The following is a 13,538-nucleotide window of genomic DNA, read 5'->3' as shown; positions in this document are numbered from 1 at the left end:
AGGCACTCAAATTGAAAAGGAAGGTGTAAAGTGATCACTTTGCAAATGACATGATCTCATATGTAGAAAACACTTAAGATTCCATAAAAGAAGTATAACAACCAAAGTAAATTTAGCAAGGGTTCTCACATATATGGAATCTCAAGGGACCCCAAATAAACAAAACAATCTTGAAAAAGTACAAACTTGGAGGTCTAACCCTTCCTGTTTTCAAAATTTATTATAAGGTCCTGAGTTCAAAACAGGGTGGTACTGGCATGGGCAGACTTAGAGGGCAATGGAAGGGAGCTCTACTCATGGAGGGTTAAATGATTGTACAAGGTGTCATGAGCGCCCGTGGGGAAAGGACAGTCACTTCAGCAAATGCTGCTGGGACAACCAGACATCTACATGCAAGAGAATGAAGTTGGACCCTCACATGACTGACATCATACAGAAAAATTAAGTCATAGTGAATTGAGACTTAAATATTAAGGGCTAAAATTATGAAACTACTAGAAAAAACCATAGCAGGAAAGCTTCGGGGCAATGGATTTGGTAGTGATTTTTTGCCTATAATACCAAAAGCACATACATATTTAGTGTAGGTAAACAGGACCACATCAAAATCTAAAATCAGGGCTGGGAGCAGTGGCTCACCCCTCTAATTCTGGCACTCTGGGAGGCTGGGGCAGGTGGATTGCTTGAGCTCAGGTGTTCAAGACCATTCGAAGCAAAAACAAAACCCCATCTCTAAAAGTAGCTTGGTATTGTGACTGTCACTTGTAGTCCCAGGTACTTGGGAACCTGAGAGAAGAGGATCACTTGAGCCCAAGGGCTTGTGGTTGTTGTGGGCAGTGATTCCGTGGCACTGTACCCAGGGTGACAAAGTGAGACTCTGTATAAAAATGATAAAAAAAAAAAAGAAACAAAATCTCTGTGTATCAAAGTACACAAGAGATCAAAGGCAACCTATGGAATGGGAGAAAATACCTGCACTTCATTTACCTGATTAGGAGGTTCATATCTAGAATTTATAGACAACTCCTATACAAAAAAACCCCTAAAATCTCTGCGTATCAAAGTACACAAGAGATCAAAGGCAACCTATGGAATGGGAGAAAATACCTGCACTTCATTTACTTGATTAGGAGGTTCATATCTAGAATTTATAGACAACTCCTAAACAAATAACCCAATTAAGCAATAGCCAAAGGACCTGAAGGGCTATTTCTCCAAAGGTGATATGTGAATGCCCAACAAGGTCATGAAAAGATGGTCAGCAGCGCTCATCATCAGAGTACTGCAAAGCAAAATCACAATGAGAACCCACTTGACACTCCTTAGGGTGGCACACCCATTTCATTTATTAGCTCAGAAATCCTTACCACAGAATCACGGTATGATGGTTCCTCAAATGTTAAACCAGATTCCATGTGAAAGCACAATCTCAAAGTGGTATTAGTCCACCCATGTTCATAGCAACGTTATTCACAATAGCTGAAAGTTGGAGGCAACCCAAGTGTTCATCGATGATGAACAGATAAACCAAATGTGGTCTGTACACACAATGGAAGGTTATTCAAACTTACCACGGAGGCAGATTCTGACACATGCTACCTACCACAGGGATGAACCTTGGGGAAATTGTGCTGATCCAGTATCAAAAGGTAAACATTGTCTAATTGCACTATATGAGGTGCCCAGAGTAGTCATATTCATGGAACAGGAAGGATGCATAGAAATTGGGGAGTTAATATTTATTGAGGGCAGTTTCAGTTTCACACATGAGTCGTGTAGACAAATGGTGGTGACAGTTGCACCACAGTGTGCAGGTACTTCACACCACTGAACTGTACACGCAAAAGGTGTATTTTATCAGCATGAAAATGAATAAGGTTTTAAAATGTAATTAAACCACTGATGGAGAGACGGCAGGACGTCCGGCTTCCAGCTCGTAACTTTAGTACTGTTAGCAACCAAAGAGAGAATTAAATATGGGTGATATTGAGAAAGGCAAGAAGATTTTTGTTCAGAAGTGTGCCCAGTGCCATACTGTGGAAAAAGGAGGCAAGCACAAGACTGGACCAAATCTCCATGGTCTCTTTGGAAGGAAGACAGGTCAGGCTTCTGGCTTCTCTTACACAGACGCCAATAAGAACAAAGGCATAACCTGGGGAGAAGATACACTGATGGAGTATTTGGAGAATCCCAAGAAGTACATCCCTGGAACAAAAATGATCTTCGCTGGCATTAAGAAGAAGGGAGAAAGGGCAGACTTGATAGCTTATCTCAAAAAAGCTACAAATGAGTAATAGATGGCCATTGCCTTATTTATTACAAAAGAGAAATATCTCACGGCTTTTTTTTATGTGTACCATAATTTAATTGGTCTCATTTACCAGAATTCAGATCATGAATGAATGACAGAATATTTTTGTTGGACAGTCCCCGTTTAACTAAGACTGGCTTGTGGTTAAATGAATATGATCAGTTTTTTGGATTTTGATAGTGATTCCAGTTCAGTAAATGCATCACTGTTTTCCATTTCTAAAGATATGTTCATATTTAATTAGCGATGTTTACCTTTTGACAAAGATAGTAAATTGCCATCCCAAAGCCTATTGAAGATTGGTTTTATATTAAGATTTATATAACTGATTATGTGAATATATTTAAATACTGGGGAAATCTCCTCACTGTCTCAGAACCAAGCAAGACTCACTGATGTTTTAATTGGTGTTCATTAGCCTGTTAAAGGTGAGGGCTGGAGAGAAGGTAGCAATGTTTACTTTGTACTTTTGATCTTTATCACGTCAATATAATTTCCTTGGGTCTACTAAAATGCTGCCTTTTATTTATTGAAAGGCATTTTAGTGTGGTTTATGTGTAATGTCAAATAAAAAATATTTAACATTTAAAAAAAAAAAAAAAAACCACTGATGGAAAATAAAGGCAGGGATGAAGGACAACTGTTAGCAGCACTTTCAATTGATAGAACCACGCTGAGAAAGATATTTGGCAATAACAACGCAGGCCCCATGGCCTAGGAGTCTCACTTTTCAGGACATACCCAACAGAAACTCCTAAATGTGCCCTCAGAAAGGAAGGTGCCCGGATGTTCTTAGCAGCCCTGTGGATCAGAGCCCCAGACTGGAAGGAACAGAAATGTGCACAGTAGCAGGGTCACTCTACTGCCCTGTATCCACACAATGGCCTAATATGTGGTAATATGCATAAAGGACGTGCAATGTGTGACAGGTGAGGAAGCTCGTGAACAAAATGGAGCCCAGGAAGCCAGATGCAGAAGAGTTTAACTACAGCATCAAGCAAAATTAGGCTTCTCTGGTGGAAATCAGGGTAGGGGTTTCCCCTGGGGGGACAGACTAGACATCAGTTAGGTTTTCAGCAGACTTTGGGGTGCTGGTAATCTGTGTCCTGATCTGGGTGCTGGATATAGGCTGTGTGCAATATGTGCCCAAATATTGTAAGTTGTATATTTACGTGAAATATACTTAAATTAAAAAATTTTAAGTTAAAATCATCAGACTGCCTATGAAGGCTAGGATGAGAGAGGAACCCTCAGCTTGTCATGCCCTGTGCACCAAGGGCAATTTGGGGTGACCATGTGCTTCTCACCTTGGTGCAGGGAGGCTGCACCAGGCTCTAAGCACTGAAGCCGCATAAGGTTGAGAGCAAAGGCCCAGGGCTACAGCATGCTCCTGGTGAGCTACACCATGGCCATTTTCCCCCTGAGTGCCAGGATCACCATAGCTGCCTACCTGCCTCTAAGGTGAGGCAGGACCATGCCCCTCCTCCACTCAAACTGCCCATTCCTTCCCTGAGGTCAATTACTCATTTGCTCTCACAAATTTGTAAGAAAAACCCAATTGTTCAGAATAGCATTGGCGTGACTGTGCTGAAAGCACAAACTGGTAGAGGGCAGAGCATCCCCTGCAGGGGACTTTGGGTACTGATGTTCACGTGTTCACGTGGGACAGTGTTTGGCAGGGTCGGCAGGGCACTGATCTGCCAGACTGTCCTGACCAAGACAGGAGTGTGGACGCCAAATACTTTGAAATTTTTCCGACAGGGGTCAGGACAGAGGGATGCTTCTGGTCCACTCGAAACCCCTCAAAATCCCCATACAGTCCCAGATCTGGGACAGTGGCCTTTGGTGTGTTAGATTACGAAGCTTCCCAACAGCTGGGTCTAGGGTGGATTCTGTCCCTTACCTGATGTCTGTAAATCCCTCTTCCCATGTGAGGAAGGAGGCTTCACACCAGCCTAAGGCTGTGCTCAGGTCTGACACACAGCAGCTCCGTGCTGTGGCTCATTTAACTTCTCTGGATTTCATGGTCCCCACCTGTAAAATAGGGTTGAGACCTCAGCTACCTCCTAGGCTGTGGTGAGGATTATTGAGTCAATAAGTGCAATTGGCATAGAAAGCAGCCTGGGAGGTAGTGAGCACTCAGTGAGGGCCAGTCAGCAAAACATGAGGACAAAGACCTGGGCCTCCTCCCAAGGGTGGTTGTGGAGTCTTCACACAGGGGCTGCCACTCAGCAGGCTGGTAAATGTGCCTATTCTTCCTGTATCTGAACCCTGCATCATCCACAAGAGGCCCAGAGGGGGTGAGCTGGTGGGAGTTTCTTTTCCTGGGGGAGCCCTCAAGCTTTGAGCTGAGCTAGGCAGCCTCACATTTCCTATCATTCAGGGTCAGCAGTGCTGGTCCCCATGGTGTGTGATGTTTGTTTCTGTCTCCGTCCCATCAGAGGCCAGCTCAGTGACTTTAGGACCTGTCATCTCTGCACCTGTATATGTAGGCCCAGTGCCTGATACAGACCAGAGACCAACCAAAGTCACATCCTTGCTCCTCCTGCCCAGCCATCCAGATACGCAGCACGTGGCTGTGACACCTCCCTGTTTCTGCTCTAGGCCAGGAGATGCCCCAGAGCATAAAGGACATACAAAACTTTGTCCCATGACCTGACACTCAGGCAGAGAGAGAGGGAGGGAGACAGGCCACAAACTGATGAGAGAAATCCAAGCTAAGAACACTGGCATTTTTGGCAACACCCTGCCACACTTACAGAAAGATGAAAATTTTTAGCAGGACCCTGAGGAGGGGGATTTTCATGGCCCATCCTGGCTGCTTGGCTGGATTCACACAGGCCAAGCTTGAACTCACGGCTGCTTTCTGAGATGTAAGGGTCAGAATAAGATAGATGTGTCCTTAGCATGGTGGATTCCTGATTGGACAAATATAAAGATGAGTTAAGTCAATTTACTAAGCACAAACCCCAAAATGACAGGGATAGAGAAGCATATTTCTCTGTCACATGTGACATTTCATGTATGGGTAGTTTGGTGCTCCTTATTTGGAAGGGATGCAGACTTCTGTCCTTCCATGTCATCATGCTATTCAGGGGCTTACATCCTTTAGGGAGCTCAGGGTCTAAAACGCTTGCTGGAGCTCCAGCTGTCACATCTGCTTTCCACATAGCCTCAAAGGGAAAGACCTCATGTTTCAGCTGACCTAGTATTTTGTTATTAGCCTTGCCAGGAGCTTAGAACAATTTCTCTCTACATCTCATTGATGAAAAGTTTGCCTGTTATCCATACCTAGAGGCAAGATAAGCTGGAAAGGTTTTCCTGGGCAATTTACTACCCTAAAAAATGGAGGTTCTGGGCGGCACCTATGGCTCAAAGGAGTAGGATGCCAGCCACATATATCGGAGGTAGCGTGTTCAAAACCTGACCCTTGTCAAAAAGTGTAAATAAAAAAAAAAGTTGAGGTTCTTTCCTTAAGGAAGAGGGAATTGTGTAGGAGACTGAGCCCAGGCTTTTCAGAGCACTCACAGGTACTTGAGGGAGGAGCTGGGAGCGGGACAACCTGCTTGCCAGCATGGAGATGTTTTGCAGCCCTGAGACAAGCCCTCGAGCAACTGAATGCTTTAATGAGATAAGATTGATCACTTGTTAGCAAGGACGTGTTATACTTAGAACAATTGTGGTGCATCAGGGTGGGAGTTGAGCCTGTGGGGAAAGAGAACAAAGTGATCATTAAGCATGCAGCTCCTGTATGTGGGCTTCCACACCTGTTGTATAAAGATTCAATAAAAGGCCACGGCAGAGGTTACTTGGGGCTTCCCTGTATCTATGGGAAGTCCATCTGTTGTAAGCATTTTTACTTCTAATCTGTGTCCTGGCTGTTCCCGTTGTGTGGTCACGGGGTGCCACAGCAGGCAACAAAAAAGGTAATGGGTGCCAGAGTGGCACCGGCGTAAGGGCATAGTCAGTAGGATCTGGATCCAGTCACTGACCAAGAGGGGAAACTCTATTCAGAGTAAGTGAAACCTTCAGCAAATGACAACAGGTAGATTATGGGGAAGCAAAGGGTAATTTCCTGTCCTTAGAGCCAAAGGGGCTGTGCCACTCAGAGTAAGTGGGCCCTTTGGCAAACAGTAAAAACAAACAGACAAACAAACAAACAAAAAAAACCCCATGAGGAAGTGCTGCACAGAATAAGTGGGATGTTTGGCAAACAGTAAAATCAAACAAACAAAAAAAAAAAAAAGAAAAAACAAACAAAAGGGGAAGTGCCACTCAGAGTAAGTGGGCCCTTTGGCAAACAGAAAAATTTCATCAAGGGAACTAAATAGCAACTTAAAAGAAAGAGCCTGAGGCACAAAACATAGTTTAGGGAGTTTAGTTGAGCCAAAGTGAGAACAATGGCCTAAAAAAATAAAAACTCAGATTAAATAGTCAGAGGACCAGTTGAATAGTGTCACAGTTAAAATCACTAAGTGCCATAATCGTGGGAAGCTAGGGGGTATGAGAAAAGTTGGGGAAAAAAAAGAAAGAAATCAGAATACTTGTGAGAAAAGCAATTTCTCATTCAGTGAGCAAAGGAAACAAGGAAAATGTAACCCCCAGGCGTATGCCCCAGGGGTAAAAAGGTGAAGGGGCACGGTTTTCTGCACCCCAGAACCGTGGCTTTTTCTCATATATGCTCCTTGAGGTACGAGGCCCTGAGAAGGGAAAATTCCATTCATGATCCACTGTTCAGAAAGGGAGGATTGATAGAGAATTCCACCACTTAGGGAGCCCATATTCTCTAGGCCCAGATGAGCTCAGTACACACCTTCTGGACTTTAACAAGGTCATAAAGAAAGCAGCTAGTTTTTGTGCTAGTTAGCATGTGTCACTAGGTCCACTTCTCCGTCAGAAGACTGTCAGCAGCAGATGGAGATTTGGGGACACAACGAGGTGAATCAGCAGACTTCTGGTTCCTGACAATAGTTGCACTGGTGTCAGCAAAGGTGAGAACATTGAACTTATCTAGTGCTTCTGCAGACTTCAGCTGGGAAAGGCCATGATCTCATGGACACTGTCCTTTCCCCACCTGACTTTCCATCTGTGCTGTGCCTGCTGCTGCTCATTTATCTGAATGGGAGCCGTGGACAGCACGCAGAGGTTAAAAAACAAACAACAAAAAACCCTCAGGCATTTGTTAATACTTCCTGTGGAAGCGTCATTAATTGGGGACCCTATGGGTCAGCCCGAAATGGACAGTTAGGTGAGGAAATGTGTAAGACCAATATTATTACTGCCATGACCAACCGTTCCCATATTGTTTGGCAGGGAGGAAGTATGCCTTCCCTTAGGGCTGGTGGGAGCAACACATCCTGATTTGTGGGAGAGATCCCCAGTCCTCTCACCTCTAAAAGTGTAATCTGTCACAAAAATTCAAGTTCTAAACACTTTCAACAGTGTGGCTACAACTTCTCCTTCTCCTTCTGTGAAGGCTCTAACTGGTTTCAGTGGTGTAATTCTGTTAATTATTCTGTGCTTTTCGTTCTTTTACCTGGCTAGAAGGAGAGCTAGTCCATGAGAACAATGGATGAGACAGACAACTGCGGGTTTCTCTTCTTAAACAGAAACTGTCTGTCTGTTTAAGATACAAGAATATCTTAAACAGAAAAAGGGGGATATGTAGGAGACTGAGCACCAGGCTTGTCAGAGCACTCACTGGTACACAAGGGAGGTGCTGGGAGTGGGACAATCTCCTGGCTGGCATGGAGATGTTTTGTAGCCTGGAGACCAGCCCTCAATCAAATCTCATTAAGCCGTGTTTAATGAGATAAGATTGGCCACTTGTTAGCAAGCAGGTGTTATACTTTGAACATTTGTGGTGCATCCGGGTGGGAGCTGAGCTCCTAGGAGGGAAAGAGCACATAGCGATCATTCAGCACGTAGCTCCTGCACATGGGCCCCCACACCTGTTGTGTAATGTTTCAATAAAAGGCCACGGCAGGGGTTACCCGGGTCTTCCCTGTACCCATGGAAAGTCCATCTCCTGCAAGCATTTGTACTTCTAATCTGTGTCCCGGATGTTCCCTTCGTGTGGTGACAGGGTGCCAGAGTGGGCACTGACAAAGGTAATGGGTGATACAGCAGCAGCGACAGAAGTGTGCAAACTTTGGAGCACAGTTAACAGCCATTGCTGCCACCTGTATTTGTGGGTTCATGGGTCAGTCCACTGTGCAGCCAGTCCTGACCGCTGCTTATTGTGAGCTCACTGCTTTCCTTCAAGCCTGCACGGTCATTTGTGAAGTCAGAACTAGAGGCTAGGCAGGAAAGCCTCCAGTGGCAGGGTGTGTAGGAGATCTGTGTGGCTCTAGGACCTGTGCTTCTTTGTTCCAAGGCACTTCCATAAGACCCTAAAGCCAAAAGTTGAGTCAGTATCCTCCCACAAATCTCAGCTCCTCCTTGGAAATTTGTTCAGGGCCTGTTAACTCTGAAAGGTCATATGGTTTCAGCAGGCTCAGTTATCTGTTTTCAAATTTGAGACCTCAAATCAGAAGGGAGGGATTGTGTCAGGGTTGGCAAAGGGGCGGACATCCAGTGTCCATGTGCCTTTCCTGGACTCAGGTGTGCAGGCTGTTTTAGTCTATGAGACCTAAGGAGACACAGCCATCTCCACCACTGAGACTGGCTGTCAGCAGTCCCACCTCAGTGCAGCCAGAGAACGCAGCTGGTATCTCCCTGGGTTCAGCATCGGGCAGGGCCACAGGGAAGGCTTCCTGCTTCCGTCCAGATTTCAGCTGGTGTGTGAGTGTCCTGAACTCCCTCACTGGGCCACAGCCCTCAGTCCCCAACTCTGCTTCCTGAGCTGGGAGGTGCTCAGCAAACACAGGCGGAAGGACCGGGGGACCCTGCCATGTACACCCCTGTGAGCAGAGTCCCTGGCCATAGGAGGAGAGAGCGGCCCAGAGGTACACTGTAACCAGCTCCAAAAGGAAGAAAACATTTTTTATGGTTTTATGTTTTGTTTTCTTTGATGTTTCAGGTTCCGATGCCAGGAAGAATTGCTGAGCAGAACTTTGTGACTGTCTGCGGCTCTTAGGCTTTCCCTTTTCAGTTTCTTTCCCAGAAGGTGGAATGTCCCTGTAGCCATGAGATCAGTGCAGAGCCTTCCACTCCCTGTGTGTAGGGAGAAGACACGATAAGTGATGCAGCACCATAGATTGTCCCCGAGGACCCCCCGATCCTGCGCACAGGCTGAAAGAATGACCAATATTACCCCCGAGCCCTTTAGAACACTAACATCCCCACTCTGAGAGAGAATCATGCATACTTTGTTCGTGAGATGTGTGTCCTGGTGTGATTTCTCACTGAGCTCGTGTGCCCTGAGCTCCACCCCAGACCCGTAACATTGTTCACTGCCCTGGTGCATTGTTCATTTTCACCTCCAGGAGACACAGGGAGGCAGATTTGGGGCAGTTTGTACCTCCCTCCTCTCAGTAGAGTTGTTCACTGTAAGAAATACTTTCTGCTTGAAAATCCTCCTTGTCTCCGTAATTTACTTTTGTTTGGTGAAAAACAAGGAACCCCCAACTTTGGTTTGGTAACACAAGGACCATCGGCAGTGTAAGCTGAGCACTCGGGGGGTCCACAGGGGTCCTAGAGCCCCAGAGAGTCCCTCCAGAAATGGGTCACTCACCCATGGGTAGGTGCAGCTCAGTGCGGGTGAGGGACAGGCTGGGCAGGACTGTCCTGGTCTGCTTTGATCATTTGCTATTTCATCAAACTTCCCAGATCTTGGAGATGCCCTTCTCTGGTTAGAAGCATTGGACACAGATTCCACTGCACAAAAGAGGCCAAAAAACCTTTTTGGGGGGCATTTCTAGTGCTGGGAGCCCGTGAACACAGGGCCTCTCTCCTGCTGCACCTGCACATCTCCAGGCCTAACCACAGAACCCTCTCTCCTTCGGCAGTGCTATCCCAGAACTGCCCGGTATGCCATTGTCTGCCTAAGGCCTGGCCGCTAATGTTATCACCACAGTTGTGAGCCCCTGCTCTGGGCGAGCTCAGTGCCTGGAACGTGGTCAGTTCTGAAGAGCATGGATTATGTGCTCAGTACCTGCCGTACAGATCATTACACGCAGACATGACACACCGCGCAGCTTTGAGAGTGAGGTGGCCCATTTTACAGACAAGGAAACTGAGGCTCAGAGTTGGACCGACTTGCTCCAGATCACACAGGGATTGAGTCCCAAGGTCTGGCTGGCTCAGGCTTGTGCCTTTCCATCACGTCATGGTACTCCCCTCTGCATTCTGTGCTCCTGAGGAACAGAACCTTCCCCTTGGGTCTCCCCGGGTGAAGTCCTGGGGTTTATCCTCAGGACAATCTTCTTTCCATGTCTCCCTGTGGCTACTTTCTAAATCCTAGATGACAGAAAATGCACGCCCACTCCCATTTTTAGATGTTGCCTGGGTCATCACATGCCTGTTTCATTAATTAATGTCTTTTCATTTCAAGGTGGGTGCCCAGCAGGGACCACACCTCCCCCTAGTTTGAGTGACTAAAAGTGACTTGTGGGTCAGGCTATTTCCACAAGTATGCATTGAGCACTTGCTGTATACTGGACACTCAACTACTTAACTTTGTCCAAGAAATATATACTTTTGGGGTGATAGCTTATTGGCCAGAACAGATTTCTCTCTGGACTCAGAACCGAGACTGCTGTTTATGGAGCTTGAGCTGATGCCAAGGACAGAAGACAGAGCTCTCTGTGGGCAAGGCCAAGTTCTTTACTATGCAGTGATGGAACTAGGATTTCAACCCAGTTTGATCCCATGAAGAGAAAGAGGGGCCTATGTCTGAGAGTGGTAATCATTACAACAACCCTGTGAGGAGACAGGCAGATTCCTGCTGCCCATAGGAGTAAAGTGAGCATGGCAGGTTGTCTAATGGCCAAAGCTATCTGGTCCCTAATCCCTGAGTCTGTAAGTGTTACTTGCTGCAGCAAAATGGACTTGGAGATCGGAATAAGGATCTTGTGATCATCTCCGCTGGATTATCTGGGTGGTCTGTCGATATAGTCACATGTGTCATTCTGAGAGGGAGGCACAGAAGAGAAGGTGATGTGAACAGAGACGGGGGTGATGTAGGAAGAGGCAAGGAGCAAGAATGCGGGGATCCCCCAGGGCGTGAAAACCATACAGAGCAGAGTTCTATGTCCACGCTTTCAGACGAACCCAGCCCTGCCTGTCAGTGACTTGACTTTGGCCTGATGGGTGAAGTCTTCTGGACGTCTGGCCTCTAGAACTGTAAGAGACTACATGGGTACTGTTTTAGGCTACCAAGTTTGCATTCATTTGTTACGCAGCCACAGTAAAGGAGTGCACTGACAGAGAGGAGATGAACATTGGCCTGAGGCCCCCGGGCTCGGAAGTAGCTGTTCTTCCAGATTTCAGCACGGTTCTCATGTCCACAGGCAGAAGTGGCTGGGTCAAAGCATGTAGACGTGGACCTTCCCTCTTGCACTGAGGTCACATATTGCTGACCTATCCTGTTGATTCTGCCTTTTGTTTTTTTCCTGATCTGAAGGTGAGGGCCAGACCATATTGACATGATGCTCTTGGCAGCCACTGGCTGTTCCACCCAAGGATGCTCTGGAATCCATCAGTACCTTTATTTACCACCTCAGGACTGCTGAGAAGGGTGGCACCATTCTTGAGCAGCTTTCTTCTCCTTTTTCCCACCAGGGATTATAATGCCAATTCATTGATCAGTAACAAGGACTCTTTAGGAACCGCTCTGTGCCTTCTCCCACACTGACCCCTGCTGATGGCTGGTGGCCTTTAACAATCGTAGTAAGTAAATGTTCCAGCAAGCATATTTTCCTTTATTTCTTTGAAGATATTTATGATCTCTGCTTTGAAGTCTTAGCTAACTTTAGGCTCCTTTCCAGGTAAGTTCATATGACCTGCTGTTTTTCCCTTTAAGTGAATATCTCACTTAATTTTTAAAGTTAAAAATTTAAAATTGAAAGTTTAGTAAAATGTTTATAATTTTTATCTGACTTAATTTTATTGTATTCTTGCTTTTTTAATTTAATAAGTGTACAATTTTATGTCAGTGCTCAGAGGGGTCAGCAGAAAGTCTTCCTAGATAAGAGCTGGTATATCCGTTTTGATATCACTTACACGCAGCTGTTTTGTAAGCTAATGTTACCTGATTTCTTTATTGTTTTTGACAATAAAGAATAAGCACTGGAGCATAAGTTGATCCACTGGTTCATTCAATTAAGGTAGGGCCCATTTTCAAGGGCAGAATTTTCCGTTTTTGAGGTTCTCAGACTCAAAATTTCTCCTCCTGACTGCCTTTTTCTTCTGGTATTCTCTTTTAAACATTGAGCCAGTCTACCATTTGACTTGTGATATGAGTATCATATAGCTCTACCAGCCCGAGTATCATGGACCTACCAGACTAAGGGTGCCACTACTTAATAGTCACTGGCCAAAGATCTTCATTGTTTTGAAAATACCTCTAAGCATGAACTTCCCCACTTTTTGTTCTAAATAAAGTACATCCCCCCTTAGGAGGACCTATGGAGCTCTGTATTCTTATGATCTACCTGCCTCCTGGGGCAGAATCTCTGTTTCAATGTAATGGAGCTGGAGGTGGGGACAGTGTCTGCTTCTCCCAGAGTGACATTCTTGGTCTATGAGCAGGGCTTTAGGCAAGGATGGCAGACCCTGGTCTCAGCTTGCTCTACTTGGAGAGTAACTCCCACCATATAAGCAAGATGGCCCCATATTCTTGGTCTGCCATACCTGAGTAGAGCTCCTACTGCAAGAGTAAGCACTGGGTGGGGCAAAGGAGACCAGTCCTCTTGGCAACACTTGCCCAGAATGGAGCTTTTGTACCACAAGGCAGGGGAGACAGTGGACAGGAGGTGCCAGTGGCAGCATCCCCTGGGATTAAACAGTAGCTCTGGACTGCGAGCTATGGAAGGAAGATACCCATCTCCTTGGCTGCACTTGTCTGCAGTAGAGTTTCTGTCGCACTGAGGTGGGGAGGGAAAGGGTAGAGGAAGAATATTATAGCACAAATGTCACATACTCTCATTGTTCTTACCAAGGCTTAGTACGTTTTTCAATGTCTCTCCATTTTCTGTATATCATTAAGAACATTTTCAAAGATTTTTAATTTTTTAAAAAATAAGTTTCAGCACTGAAATGGTTGTGTCACTGGGAAGAGGGTTCA

At 45.7% G+C, this 13,538-nt stretch overlaps 1 protein-coding gene across 1 annotated transcript; it reads left to right on the top strand.

Annotated features, from left to right (window-relative positions):
* Positions 1-1,912: 1,912 nt before the first annotated feature.
* LOC128591498 (cytochrome c, somatic) lies at positions 1,913-2,550 on the top strand. Its single transcript, XM_053598995.1, has one exon. The coding sequence runs from the start codon at positions 1,977-1,979 to the stop codon at positions 2,292-2,294; it is 318 nt and encodes a 105-aa protein (XP_053454970.1). The 5' UTR covers positions 1,913-1,976; the 3' UTR covers positions 2,295-2,550.
* The last annotated feature ends 10,988 nt before the right edge of the window (positions 2,551-13,538 follow it).

The sequence above is a fragment of the Nycticebus coucang genome, chromosome 8, assembly GCF_027406575.1.
Source record: "Nycticebus coucang isolate mNycCou1 chromosome 8, mNycCou1.pri, whole genome shotgun sequence".
Lineage (NCBI taxonomy): Eukaryota > Metazoa > Chordata > Mammalia > Primates > Lorisidae > Nycticebus > Nycticebus coucang.
This window is presented reverse-complemented; position numbering and strand designations above follow the sequence as displayed.

Excerpts from the sequence above, each read along its gene's own strand:
- LOC128591498 (XM_053598995.1), top strand. The coding sequence starts at position 1,977 with ATGGGTGATATTGAGAAAGGCAAGAAGATTTTTGTTCAGAAGTGTGCC.